Source organism: Moschus berezovskii, chromosome 9 (assembly GCF_049115385.1).
Source record: "Moschus berezovskii isolate FMDL1 chromosome 9, NW_MosBer_1.0, whole genome shotgun sequence".
Lineage (NCBI taxonomy): Eukaryota > Metazoa > Chordata > Mammalia > Artiodactyla > Moschidae > Moschus > Moschus berezovskii.
The window spans coordinates 30,715,734-30,729,927 of NC_142468.1; the positions used below are offsets into that span (position 1 = coordinate 30,715,734).

The 14,194-nt window shown below is 43.5% G+C and overlaps 1 protein-coding gene across 4 annotated transcripts; it reads left to right on the forward strand.

Annotated features, from left to right (window-relative positions):
• The first annotated feature begins 1,504 nt into the window (after positions 1 to 1,504).
• SIX4 (SIX homeobox 4) lies at positions 1,505 to 13,814 on the forward strand. 4 transcript variants are annotated; one of them, XM_055435761.2, is made up of 4 exons: positions 1,505 to 1,598; positions 1,811 to 2,661; positions 5,407 to 6,095; positions 9,476 to 13,814. In XM_055435761.2, exons 1-4 carry the CDS (start codon positions 1,596 to 1,598, stop codon positions 10,270 to 10,272), a joined length of 2,340 nt encoding a protein of 779 aa, XP_055291736.1. In that variant the 5' UTR covers positions 1,505 to 1,595; the 3' UTR covers positions 10,273 to 13,814. The 4 variants fall into 4 exon arrangements, with proteins under 4 accessions (XP_055291736.1, XP_055291737.1, XP_055291735.1 ...); XM_055435762.2 differs by lacking the exon at positions 1,505 to 1,598 and having other exon boundaries at positions 1,632 to 2,661; positions 5,407 to 5,639; positions 5,883 to 6,095; XM_055435760.2 differs by lacking the exon at positions 1,505 to 1,598 and having other exon boundaries at positions 1,635 to 2,661.
• The last annotated feature ends 380 nt before the right edge of the window (positions 13,815 to 14,194 follow it).

Consider the following 14,194-nt stretch of genomic DNA (forward strand, 5'->3'; position numbering starts at 1 on the left):
TAAGTGGGAACCCTGTTCTCTTTATGACTGTATTATAAGTCAAAATTATTATAAAATAAAAAGCATATTTTATTCAAGGAAAATTCAAGAAAGTTATGAATCTCAGATATTGTCCAGAAGTTCAATGCCTAATTGGATATTTCCAATGGGATAGAAACATGTGGTCTTTTGTATTATTATAAATTTTGAATCTACCAGAGATGTCAGTGCTGGTTTCATTAGGGTAGTACAAAAGCAAGTTAAGCCCAAAGTCAAATGACTTGATTGTTGACCAGCAATAAAAATGCAACCTGTCCACAAAAAAGGAAAACCTCATCAAGCTGATTACCATAGCAGGTGACCTAAACAGTAGCTTTAAAATATGCTGAAGTAAGCACTTACAGGTAATTGGTAAGCAGAAACAAAACAAAGCCACCTAGAAGTAAAGGTTAGGACAATGTCATTAAAATGTTGCATTTTTGCGAAAGAGTACCAGCAGGTAGACCCAAGTGACCCACAGTAATCAGAGAAGGAGAGAGGGGTTCATTCTTTTTTGAGTGAAAACCTCATGCAAACTATGAAGGAAAGATGCATAGCTGCAAAAAGCAGCAGACTCCACACCCTCAGGCACTTCACCTCAAACCAGAGGGCAGTCTCCCATCTGTTTATATTGTGGAATGGCTGCTGATCCTGCACTCATCTCCTCCAAGACACCTCCATATAGAGAGCGGTTTCTACCAGGAAGATCGTCTCCAAAAAACTGTTCATACACTTCCATTAAGAAAAGTTCATATAGAGGCTTAAATTTCCATACTGTTATTACAGTCTACAAGTTAGATCTCTTCTACCCTGCTGACCCAGGATAAACATGGTAAAACAGTCTACATACTTAGTTGTATCAGGTTCATCTCAGTTGGGTTGCCAGCCCTCCAGGTGACTTACGGTTAAAAACATTTTTTGAAGGCGTCTTGTTTCTGTGTTCTCAGTGGGCTATTTACACCGTTTTCAAGCATCTCTTCCCCTTTGGAATTTTAATTTGTGAACGCTTCCCCCATAGGGCATTCCCTAGTGCCATTTTATTCTTGACCTTTTTCAATACAAAATCCTTAATAAAGACAATGGAAAGGAGGGTGAAAGCAGTAGCGATACCAGGGAAGTTTCTAAGTCCTCTGAAATTTTGTCATCTAGATACTGAGGGTGGCCTCTTTGTTAAGAATCTAACAACCAGACCGTGAGGTCACACGATTGATTAGTATTCCCACTGGAATCGTAGGGACTCTCTTTAAAAGAGTCTGCTGTCCAGTTTTCAGGCCACGTTAGGCACGTTCCCGCCCAGAAGCAGGGCCTGAAAAGAATGTCGGTGTTTTCCTTCAGGTATAGGTGCCTGGGGGTCAGGGGAGAGGGAACTGCAAGGGGTGGAGTGGGAGGCGGGTGATAGACAGGGATAGAAACTGTGTCTCCTCCTCCCTCTGAATGCGAAATAGCCAATGGGGTGGCGCGGCCGAGCCGGCCCGGCCGCCAGTGCCATATAGTATGCAGCAACCGGAGGAGTCACGTTGGGGGAACGGCAGAAAGCAGCTATCCTTTTACACTACTTTGCTCTAGCAGCTATCTTAATGGTGACTGCGTGGCCGGGGGGAAACCTGATCGGCCAGATCCAGCCGAAACCAGGAGGGAGGGAGTGGGCTTTCCGGAGGGGGGGAGGGGGGAGGGAGACGAAGAAGGAGGAGTAAGAGAGGGGAAAAGAAAGAGGAAAAGAGTGCGAGGGAGTGAGGGAGGGAGGAAAATAAACAACAACAAAAAAATGTCCTCTTCCTCCCCCACCGGGCAGATTGCAAGTGCGGCGGACATCAAGCAGGAGAATGGGATGGAAAGCGCCTCGGAGGGGCAGGAGGCGCCCCGAGAAGTGGCGGGGGGCGCGGCGGCGGCGGCGGGGCTGAGCCCCCCGGCTCCAGCCCCTTTCCCCCTGGAGCCGGGGGACGCCGCGGCCGCCGCCGCCAGGGTGAGTGGAGAAGAAGGGGCAGTGGCTGCAGCGGCGGCGGCGGCCGGGGCGGCGGTGGATCAGGTACAACTCCACTCGGAACTTCTGGGCAGGCACCACCACGCCGCGGCCGCCGCCGCCGCGCAGACCCCACTGGCCTTCTCGCCCGACCATGTCGCCTGCGTGTGCGAGGCGCTGCAGCAGGGGGGCAACCTGGACCGCCTGGCCCGGTTCCTGTGGTCCCTGCCCCAGAGCGACCTGCTACGTGGCAACGAGAGCCTGCTGAAGGCGCGGGCGCTGGTGGCCTTCCACCAGGGCATCTACCCCGAGCTCTACAGCATCCTCGAGAGCCACAGCTTCGAGTCGGCTAACCACCCGCTGCTGCAGCAGCTCTGGTACAAGGCGCGCTACACCGAGGCCGAGCGAGCCCGCGGCCGGCCGCTGGGCGCGGTGGACAAGTACCGGCTGCGCAGGAAATTCCCCCTGCCCCGCACCATCTGGGACGGCGAGGAGACGGTGTATTGTTTCAAGGAGAAGTCGCGCAACGCGCTCAAGGAGCTCTACAAGCAGAATCGCTATCCTTCGCCCGCCGAGAAGCGGCACCTGGCCAAGATCACCGGCCTCTCCCTCACCCAGGTCAGCAACTGGTTCAAGAACCGCCGGCAGCGCGATCGGAACCCCTCCGAGACCCAGTCCAAAAGGTGAGCGCCAACTTTCCTCCTCCTCCCCCTTCCTCTCCCCCACCCCCTTCCCAGCTTTCTTTTCCTCCAAGTGCTCGCAAACATGGCGCTTACCTTCCCCACCAGCCTGGTCCGGCTGCCCACCTCTCCCCGCCCCCCACCTCTCTCCCCGGCCCGGGGCGCGGGGCGGGGGGTGGGGGGCGAGGGGCGGGGGAACCTCGCTCCTTACCCTCCCCCTCTCCCCCCAGAAGTTTCTGGTCGCCCGCCTAGGTCTCAGTCCCCGCCCCCACCTCGGCTGGTCACTGCTGCCCGGCTTCCCACCCCCATCCCGCCGGCTTTGAAGTTGCCACTCTCTCCCCGGTTCTGGCCGGGCGAAGGAGCGTGTGTAGGCGCCGGAACGGTAGTTCTCGTGTTCGCCCGAGGCCCACGGAGGTTGCCAGCGCCGGGCCGGGTCTGCGCCTCCGAGGGGCCACGCCAGCCCAGCGCGCGCGCGCGCTCCCCGGACCCCCAGGGTTCGGCCGGCCCGGGCCCGCGTTGGAGGTGACCCTGGCCGTTCTGGAAGTAGAACGGGGTTGGGGAGGTGGGGAGGGCTGGAGGCGCAGAAAGGGGTCTGGGGGTGTCGAGGTTTTATGTGACAGAGTTAATCATTCACCCTGCCCTCGCTGGTTCCCTTCGCGGCCGCGGCAACCGTGGGGTGTTGGTGCGGCTCGGCTCTGCGGTGTTTTGAAACCTGATTCTGAACTCCTTCGGATCGGATTTCAGCGCCTCCGGGGTGGCGGGGCTGCGAGGCTGCTTCCTTGGCCCCGGACAATTGCGTGTCTCCTTCCTGGCGTGGGGATGGGGGTAGAGGCAGGCTGGCACCGGGCGGGAGGCAGGAAAGAAGTGGGGGCGCTATCCACTCCGCACCTCTTTGAGCGCCCACCCTGGCGGGCCTGAACTTTTTAACTGCCAGGTATTTATTTTTTCCCAACTGGTAGAAAATACCGGGTTTTCCGCCTCTTTGGTACGTTCTCCTGAGTCAGACACCTAGTCTGAGTGTCTCTGTGTTGTATTGTTGGACAAAGTGTAAAGCGAAGGCCGCCTAAAAGGAAAGTGTCGCCAACCCCTCGGGGACAGGAGAGAAAGAATCCAAAAAGCAGCTCGTAAGCTCTGCTGTAGGGAGGAATCTGGAAGCCGGGGAGCCCGGCCCGGCCGGGAGAAGGTGATCGCCCGGCGCATTCCAGAGCCCGCTGTGGGCCGCTCCTGCCCTGCGCTCCCGCGGGGCCAGGAGCCACGGCTCCGGCATTCCTCGCCCTAGGCAGGGAGGAAGGCTCGGTGTCCGAGTCCGGCCTGGCGGTAACCAAAACAAAACACGCGCCGCGACCGGCGTGCACCCCGACCTACGTGCACCCCTCCGCAGACTTGCGGAGCGACCCGGAGGAGGCGCCTTGGTAACTCCACGCCACCTGCCCCCGCGCCTGCTTGAGGCAGCGACTCCCATCGCCTACGGAATCTGCAGGCCAGGTCTAGCGGGTGGGAGCGGCGCGCAGTCCAGCTGCCCTGCAGCCTCCACTCCCCGGCCCGGCGCGTTCCCCGGGTCTCCCACGCCACGCTCAGCCTGCTTCTCCCCCCCCACTCCACACCCCCGCCCCCGGCCCAGTTGCCTGGTTGAGGCCCCTCTCCGGATCTACCTCCCACCCGCACCCCCGGTGAGTCACCCTCGCAGACGGCGACGGCGGCTCAGCCTCAGCTCGTAAATCAAAGCGCTTTCTGCGCTCCTGGCCCCGCAGCCCAAAGCCCAAGTAATCCCCTCCCCAAGGCATGAAAGCGAACCGACCGCTGGGCACTGCAGGGATGTCGGATCTTCTGCTGGGCCAAGTCCCATCGCGCTCCAAACGGCCTCTGTCCTACGCCCCCCCTGCCCCCGCCCAGCCTCAGACCAAATGGGAAACCCCCACCACTACCCTTCCCCGGATTTGGTATTTCCCCCCAAATCGGAGAGGTGAGGAACACAGTCTTGTCTGCAACGGAGCAGAAGAACTGAGGGTACTGGGGAAGGGGTCTGATAGGTGCAAGGCCACTGAGTGACCCACATCCTTTCCCTCCCACCTCCCCAGGGCACTGGCTGGTGTTCGTTAAATAGGCCCTTATGGCTTCCTTTGGATTCAAAGGCGACTGCACATAACAGTTCTGAAACAGCCACTTTGTTGAATGAAACAGTTGTCAATCTGGTGGAGTAGAAGTTTGGGAGCAGGTGAGAATATGATCTCTCCTTAACTAACTGGCAAACAGAAGCCAGTATTTCCCATCTCCTGCTCCTTTGACAGTTTCATTTACCTCCAAAACCACCCTAATCTGAATTGGTTTGAGGGGAAGGGAAAGAGTTCCTAAAACAAGATGATTGACCACCCCTTTGATGAGTTTTTTCCTATGGTATAAGTAGAAGCATTTTTAACAGTAAGAAATAATTTCAGTGCTACAAAAAAAAAAAGTATACAATTCTTCTATAAATCCTGTTAGCTGAATTTACATCTTTCAGACCTCTGGACTTTCTCTGAATTTATTATTAGTAAAGGTGATTGAGATAGGAGAATTCCTCTTCCTAGATGCCCTGGTCAACATCTGCTGAAAGGCCTCATAGCTAAAACAAGACTAAAAGATTTTCTGCTGTGCTTTCCTTAGACACAGCCTTTAATGGGGTTAAAGGCTGGTTTTACAAACAGTTGGCACTATGTACCTTGTCATGCCCCTGACTTTCTGAACGTCTTGATTTCCTCCTCTGTCCAGTGAGTCAGATGGCAATCCTAGCACTGAAGATGAATCCAGCAAGGGTCATGAAGACTTGTCTCCTCATCAGCTCTCCAGTTCATCCGAAGGTGTCACCAACCTCAGCCTTTCCAGTCACCTGGAGCCAGTATATATGCAACAAATTGGAAATGCTAAAATATCGTTAAGCTCCTCTGGAGTTTTATTGAACGGAAGTTTGGTACCTGCAAGTACTTCACCTGTCTTCCTTAATGGTAATTCTTTCATTCAGGGACCCAATGGAGTTATCCTTAATGGATTAAGTGTGGGAAATACACAGACAGTGTCTTTGAACCCACCAAAAATGGCATCAAACATTATGAGCAATGGTATATCCATGACTGACATACTGGGGTCTACCTCCCAGGATGTGAAGGAATTCAAAGTTCTCCAGAGCTCTTCAGCTAACTCAGCAGCCACCACCTCCTATAGCCCCAGTGTTCCTGTGTCGTTCCCAGGGCTGATACCCAGCGCTGAGGTGAAAAGAGAAGGTATTCAAACAGTGGCTTCCCAAGATGGAGGCTCTGTGGTGACTTTGACGACACCAGTGCAAATTAACCAGTATGGCATCGTCCAGATCCCCAATTCTGGAGCAAACAGCCAGTTCCTTAATGGGAGCATTGGGTTCTCTCCACTGCAGCTGCCTCCTGTTTCAGTGGCAGCTTCACAAGGTAAAAGTCTTATTTGGTACCATAATGCATCAGTGAATGTGTTAGCCAGCTGCTATAAGTGACGCATTTGGTGAGAGCTATAGATTGCTGTTAGTCTTCGGGTACCTTACTGGCTGCTACAGCTACAGAATAGTCTTGATTTGTTTCTCTTCCTTCACAACATCCATGTAATATCCAGCTTGCTTGGTTCCCTGGCATCATGGGGTGGGCTTTTATTTTCCCAACAACTGATTGGAAAAATTCACAGTGAGTCCTGCCAGTTCTACAATTATAGAAATATGCTCAGTCAATCAGTACTTACACAGTAACCCATTGCTTGATATTTTAAGATTAAAAATTAATAATATTGCTAAGAACACAAAATGAGCCAAGCAGTTGGTAAGAATGTATATACTTCACCTAAGCATCATTTATCTGAGCAAAAGGTGTTTTAGAAGAGCAAGCTAAAAAGACTGGATTATTTGTATTTGATTCATGTTCCTCCTATAAGATTAACAGACCCAAAGGAAAAACAGAGGAATATATGATTGTTTGTTGCTCTGCATGTATACTAGCCTCTTAAATGTGTGGGTTTCTTTATGAAGGCAACTGTAAGCCTTATTTTATGTTTCTGGCTTTACCAAGACATCTCCTAAAGAAAGCACTGAGATGAAATTTGGGGGACCTGAGCCTGATATGCCAGTTCTTCAGTGACTTTAAGCAAATCTGGAGAGCTTTGTGTCACTGTTTTTCTATAGAAAGAGGAATGGTTAGAATGGAGGTTGAAGAGCCCCCTGACTTCAGAAGTAGGAGGTGTTAGTGCATATTTGCCTTTGTAGAAGCAAATCTGAAAGTCCAAATTTTTACCGAAACAAAAATAAAATAAGTAACTGTTTGCCTTAAAGATCAGCTTCCTGTAAAATGGTTTTATTTTTTTTTTAAATCAATTTATTCACATCTCTTTTTTTCTACAACTATGGTCTACTTCAGTTTGTTCGAGGTACTGATGGAAATATTGTTGTGCAGCGAATTCCATTCTGCACATTTGTTTCTCTTTAGGTAATGGTAGTATAGTAACACACAACAGTCCTGCAGCATGCTATTTATTTCTTCATTGTTCCAGGCTATAGAAAAGATTAAGCTAAGTCACTCTCCAACACAGGGCAAAAATAGTTAAACCACAGAAAAAGCCAAAGTGCTCAGTTGTATAATACTTTAATATGGATCTAACCCTTTTTCTCTGTTTAGGAAATTTCCAAATAGTAGATAACATTTTAAAGAACAGATTTGAGCAAAAAAGCATGGTGTGTACATCGGGGAAGAGAAAGGCAGGAATACTTCTCATACATAATCTAAAGAAGTGCTGCCATGGAAAATTATTACAGTCTAATAGTTAATTCTTACAATGGGACATTCAGTATGAATAAGAACAGCATTTTCAGTTAAAATAGCTAAGATCAAATGACAGAGCTGTCAATCCTTAGACTTGTCTGGGTGAGTTGAAGACATAAGTTTAACCAGATGGGTCCAGGAAGCAACATTCTCTTAGAGTAATTGTGTATTGCAGTTCTCAGTAAAGTATTTGGGGAGTCAACCTTTCTCACAGATACCATGCCTTTCTTACAAATGGCTAGACAAGGTAGATTATCTTTCTGTGGTTGAAATTTACATAGAAAAGCAGAATTTCTACATTTTACTCACTGTATAATCTAAGAAGATAAGCCCTTTTTTTCTTAGTATCACTATAAAATTATACTTTGTATGTTGATCATTTCACAGCTGGGTTTTTTTTTATTGATTTTGAAATTATTGTTCAATTTATAATTCAATTGCAACTATACTTAAATATCAAGCTTTAGATCACATCTGCTTTTCCCCTTCACGTATGTATTTCATAATATAAAAGCTTTGAGAAACATTATTTTACTTATATGTAATAGCAGATTGAGAAAATGTCACATCTATTATGTTATATATGGCCCTATCCAAAAATAATGAATCACTTTGTTCACATATACACTGGCAAATAATTTCACAAACACACAAGGAAACATCTATTTCAGATGTGTTTTGCTGCAATTTAGTAGCCAACAAGAATTTTAAAGTCTTTTTAGTTTGTTTGACCTGAAACAAAGATTTATGTTAGAAAAGAGCTGAAACATGCATAGAAATGTTTTTCTTAAGTTCAAATAAAGTTTTCATTTTTTGTTTGTTTAAAGACATTCCTTTGCATATAGGGTGCTTAAAAATGTTAGAAAGACATACATATATTTATGACATTTATCAATATAGGTGGCAACAAAATCACAATTATTCTAATAATTTAAAGAGGGAAATGTTTTAGGTGAATTACCTTTAACTTTGAACTGTTTTCTCAAAATAATATTTACTTTAACATTGGAGTATTTTCTCAAAATAATGAAGAGTATCTACTGCACATCTAATTCAAGATCAAGGTAAACTTCCCATTTGAATTATTGTGTCACAAAACTCCCCTAGGCCCACCTTTCCTTAAATGGCAAGATAATTGCGATCTTTCCCCATACCTTGGTGAAGGCTAAGAGGAAAAGAGTTTTATCTGATGGTGAGAGTTGGGGGGGAGGGTCTAATTCATCTGCATTGTCTTAAATTAGCTGATTTGAACATCTCAGCTTTCTACTTACATTTATTTTTCTACTTCTGGTCTCTGCGGAACATTATAATGAGAGTCTCAAAGGATAGAAACCCTTTTTAAAAGCATTAGCTTTAGTGCTAATGCTGTTGGATCTGTATTTTTAAAAGCACATTTCATTATTATCATTAATTCTATCACTACAATACTGAAAATTCAGAACTAGTACAACAAAAAGAAAGAAAAATCTATTGAATGTTTTGTTGACATTACTTTATGGTTAGTTTGGTGAAAGATTGCAACTTGTCTGTACAGGTTTGTATGGTTAACTTTAAGCCCCAGGGTAACTCATTTTTGTGGTATTTTCTACATTTCCATTTATGTTTTCTGTCAGTTACTGAGCTTGGCGTGAACAAAGGCATTCTCTTTTGCATTTGTTTTCTAGTTCTAATTGGCCGTGCTAGCAATAACTATTCAACTAACTGAGAGATAGCAGGTCTTAGCAATACTGAGCCAGAAACTTCACTGAAATTAGAGCTTGGAAAAGATTTTTTTCACATTTGATTTCTAAGCCAGTAGTTCTTGCTCCTGCTTCGTCACCAGAATTACTCAAGGAGTTAAAAATATACCTACTCTGGGACTTACTGAGTCAGACTCTCAGGAGCAGAGCCTGGAAATCTGTAGTTGTTAAGTGCTCAAGAAAAATCATGTGCGTAAAAAAGTAACTTTTTTATTTCCTTATCAGTTCCATCAATGATAATCTGTACTTGTTTTTTTTTTTTTTTTTTAGGTAATATTTCAGTAAATTCAAGCACTTCAGATGGGAGCACATTTACAAGTGAGTCTGCCACAGTCCAGCAAGGAAAGGTTTTCTTGAGCTCTCTTGCTCCCAATGCAGTGGTATACACTGTTCCTAATTCGGGCCAGACTATAGGATCTGTTAAACAGGAGGGCGTGGAGAGGAGCCTGGTGTTTTCTCAGTTGATGCCTGTCAATCAGAATGCACAAGTAAATGCAAACCTATCTTCTGAAAGTATCTCGGGAAGTGGCCTCCACCCACTGTCCTCCTCATTAGTTAATGTATCCCCAACTCACAACTTCTCCCTGACTTCCCCAACCCTACTAAATCCCACTGAGCTAAACCCTGACATTGCTGATAGCCAGCCAATGTCTGCACCTGTGGCAAGCAAATCTACTGTGACGTCAGTCAACAACACTAACTATGCAACTCTTCAGAACTGCTCCCTTATTTCTGGTCAAGATCTACTATCAGTACCCATGACCCAGGCTGCCCTTGGGGAAATAGTTCCCACAGGTGAAGACCAGGTGGGTCACCCCTCCCCAACAGTACACCAGGATTTTGTCAGAGAACATCATTTAGTTATGCAATCAGTAGCTAACATAAAAGAAAATTTCTTAACAAATTCTGAGAGCAAAACAACAAGCAACTTAATGATGCTGGACTCCAAATCCAAGTATGTCCTAGATGGCATGGTGGAGACTGTCTGTGAAGACCTGGAAACAGACAAGAAAGAGCTTGCCAAGCTCCAGACTGTCCAATTGGATGAAGATATGCAAGACTTGTAAACTTAATTTCCTTTTTTTTTCCCCCTGGCATCAGCAGGCAAATCTTTTCATGAAGACCTGAGGACATAAAGCATTTTCCCATTTGAAGGGAAACATTAGTTTTGCAAGTAAATACATTCAAGAGACTTTGGATTGATCTGCATGAAGATCACAGTTAAATATGCAGGAGAAGAACTGCATTACTGCAGCCTTTTGGTTCTCTTTTCAATAGATGGAGACAGACATCAGAGATGAAATATATCAAGAAGTCAAAGTGTATCATTTGGTTGACTTAATTCTAAGGTCAAATGGAACTTGGTAGTTTTTTAAATTAAAAATGTATACACTTAAGGTAGAAAATTAAATATCACTACAGAACATTAGAAACAATGCAGTTCTTTTTGTTTACTTTTACTCCATGGGCATTGGTAAGGTTAAGAAGCATAAGTGGTACTTCATACAATTTTAAGGATATATTTTTGAATATATGCATTTCTGTTTTCAGCATTTTTGTGAAAGTCTTGCTTTGTCTCTATACAATTCCAAATGTGATTGCTAACAGTTTAGTGTGGCTGAGAAAGTTCACAACTCCACTAAGAAAACTGAAACAACTTTCAGTATGAGTGTAAATATATTAGTCCTATAAGCAAGGATTTGGGTAATTACAGTGAATTTTATTTATGCTGTATATGTTTCTCTTATACTTCAAACACTATGAACTGAAAAAAAATGTTTTGGTACTGTTTAATTTATTTTTATTGTTTGAACAGGAAGTGAACAGTTATTTCCAACAAAGTTTTAGTTTTTGTAGGATTTTAAAAGTAATGATTTTTATCAGAAATCTATTAAGGTCAATATTAATAACACTGAAACAGGAAATCTAACTCCCATTATTGGAATTTTGGTACTTTTTTTCACATTCTTGTTCTTTATTTAGCAACTCTCTGATTCATTTAAATATATTTTCTATAGAATTCTACGTGCCTTTTTACCTTGTGGCCTTTTTATTGTTGTTGAGGTACAGAGTGGCAACAGAAGCACTGATGACTTTTTTCTACTATCCAACAGGGTTACTTTCACAGAATTGCTTTAAATCTGAAGAACTTAAGTTTCAATTATAGTTAATGTTTATGATGCAAATGGTTGAACAACTAATTATTGTTGATACGTTTCATTAAAATAAAAGTAACAATTACAGACTACCACACAAAACCAATTCTGGAGGCTATGAAAACAACCATTTTAAAGTAAGGAAAGCGTTTGTATCTTCTAATGAGCAGAATTATGTCTTGTTGAAACTTGGTTCTATTTTGAATCATTTGTTACATTAGGACGTATGACTGTTGTTTGCACTATATTATCGCATCTTCTTTAAATCTTTCCGGGGTTTCTTTAAGAAGCTTGTTTGATAATGTTGTGAGCTGTGGTTATACAGTTGTTATCAAGACTCTGAAGAGAAGATGTAATAATACAAATACCTTTGTGTAGTGAGTAAAGTCTCTGGTCTCTGTAAAGCAAGAAAAGTGAGGAAATGATCTCTTCAGAGATGTCCAAAAGTTGTGGAACATGAAGATGTCATCACATCTTGCTTTCTTTAAGATCAGAACAAAGGGTCCACTCTAGATCTCTGCATGCTCATCAGTCCAGCATGTTGAGTAAGGGCCATAGAGGATTTCATTTCTGTTGTTATTGCAAATGGAACTTGCAGGCATACATGAAGAGCCCTTTGAAGATTTCCTTCCCCATCATATTTTTTCTCCTCCATCATTTTGATAATGAACTTGGATCCCATTTTTTTATGGAATTAGTAAATGTTCCTAAACTGCTGAAATTACATGTTTTTTGTTTTGTTTTATAATGTCAGGCATTTTAGAGTTCTCTTCCACTCCACCACTACTTAGAGCTTGTTTGTTTCTTTGGGTGTGTGCTGATCATGTTACTGAGATTAATTACATGGTTCTATAGTGTAGTTTACATAAAAATGATGTTTTTCACTTGATTGTTGCAAATATCAAGAGTTTGTTAATTTTAAAATACCCATCCAGTAAGAAAGATGGGAAAGTTTAAAAAGTTACATATGTTATACATATATAACTGGAAAAGTTTTATATTGTCTTCCAAAAATATAATAAGCCTCTCTTCACAGTTCTTCCTATTTTCTACCTTAAGAAAGAAAAAAGATAGCACAACACTTAAGACTTACCTAGGAAACCTATTCATACTCTTAACATGACATAATTATACCCCTACAATTATTCCAGGTAGCTACACAATATACCAGGTAAGAATCAATGCACATTATAAAGAACTTATTGTTCTTTTCTGTTCTTTCAGTAAAATAAGGGCCAGTTGGTATGAAGCCCATATATATGTGAATGAAAGAAGATAAACCCCATGATCTCCCTGCACAGAATTGCAAATATTTTTTGCATTGCTAAGGGCCAGACTCAGAACCCTTGGCAGAATTTCTCTCCTACATAAACCAATGCTTGAAGATGCTGCAAATGACCCTCTAATGATCTCCAAAGAGGAATCAGAATAGGGGTAAACAACTCTCCTTCAAACCCCAACCCCTGCTGCTGGCTGTGGGATTTTCAATGTGAGCCTCTCTATGCACTCTTATCAGTCAGAGTTTGGCATTTAGCTCTTAGTTACATCCAATAAAGGACAATCTATTGTTTAATAAAGAGAACAAGCATTTGTCCCTCAGTCAAGCAAGAGCACCTGTGTTGTACTGCTTTGTAGCTCACATGTATCCATAGTAATGAAAAGACTGAATTGTACACGTTTCATTGCCTTGTGTTATGAAAGGCAAGTAGATGTTATAGCCATAGATAAAATTCATAGTTAAATTGCACACAGACCTTCAGTCTCCCTGTATATGCCCTTGCGTCTTGCATGTTCAAAGCTAGATTATTGGGTGGGTGTTGCAGCCTGCTCGACTACATGTTAGACAAGTGTGCATTAGTATATAACCAGAAGTTCTTCATTGTTTAAAATGTTTTTGACAGGTCATCTCATCATAAAAATATAAATAATTCAGGAAGGCTGTGGGGAAAAGAATTACATTTTACAGAATATGTTTTAAAAGTCTTCCTAGAACTTAGATAATAGAGCCTAACGGTTATTTTGTATCTAATTGATACATTTCATGTTAATTTCTTATTACCACCTTACATTTTATTAATCAAAATTATATAGCATGTGACTTTTGGCTTTCAGGGTTCTCAAAAATTTTTATTCTTTTGTTGCATGTACTGTATGTTTAGAGGCAACCAGTTATATACTCAGTATGGTTTTACTGTGCCTTACACAAAGAGAAAATCTATACAGAATGTATATCATGGGGTGGGGTAATGGAGTCTTTACTGCACTGTTAGGTGATGGCACACAGAGCATGTCCCAGAACATTTCTGTGCTTAATTACCCAACCAAAGAGATCTAAAGTATGTATGTTGTACTGTAATAGGGGTTTATGCCTGGACAATTAAGTGTTTTATTTGTTTTCTGAAATGATGTGAACTTATTTTTCTAAACACTATGCTAAATAAACTTTATATTTATACATACATTATGTTGAAAAGTTGTTTATCCCTGGGAAAGCAGAGAAGAGTAAGGAAAAGAAAAAACAAAAATCCACAAACATTTCATAGACTGGCAAGTATAAGGATAAGAGGAGTCATTTTGGGAAAATAATCTCTGTTGATTTTTATACAAAATTACCCAGTTCACTTAATTGTGCTGCATATTCTGAGCTAAACGATTAGAGTTCATCCTCCTGAAAGCCAAGAAATGTGTCTTACTCATTTGGTTGTCCCAAATCTGAATCTGACACCCTCTAAGGTTTAATGAAGTTAATTGAAAGGTTCAAGGACCTTTCCATTCCCAAACCTTATTGAAAGGGCTCAGTATAACTCCAGTACTTTTGCCTGGAAAATCCCAT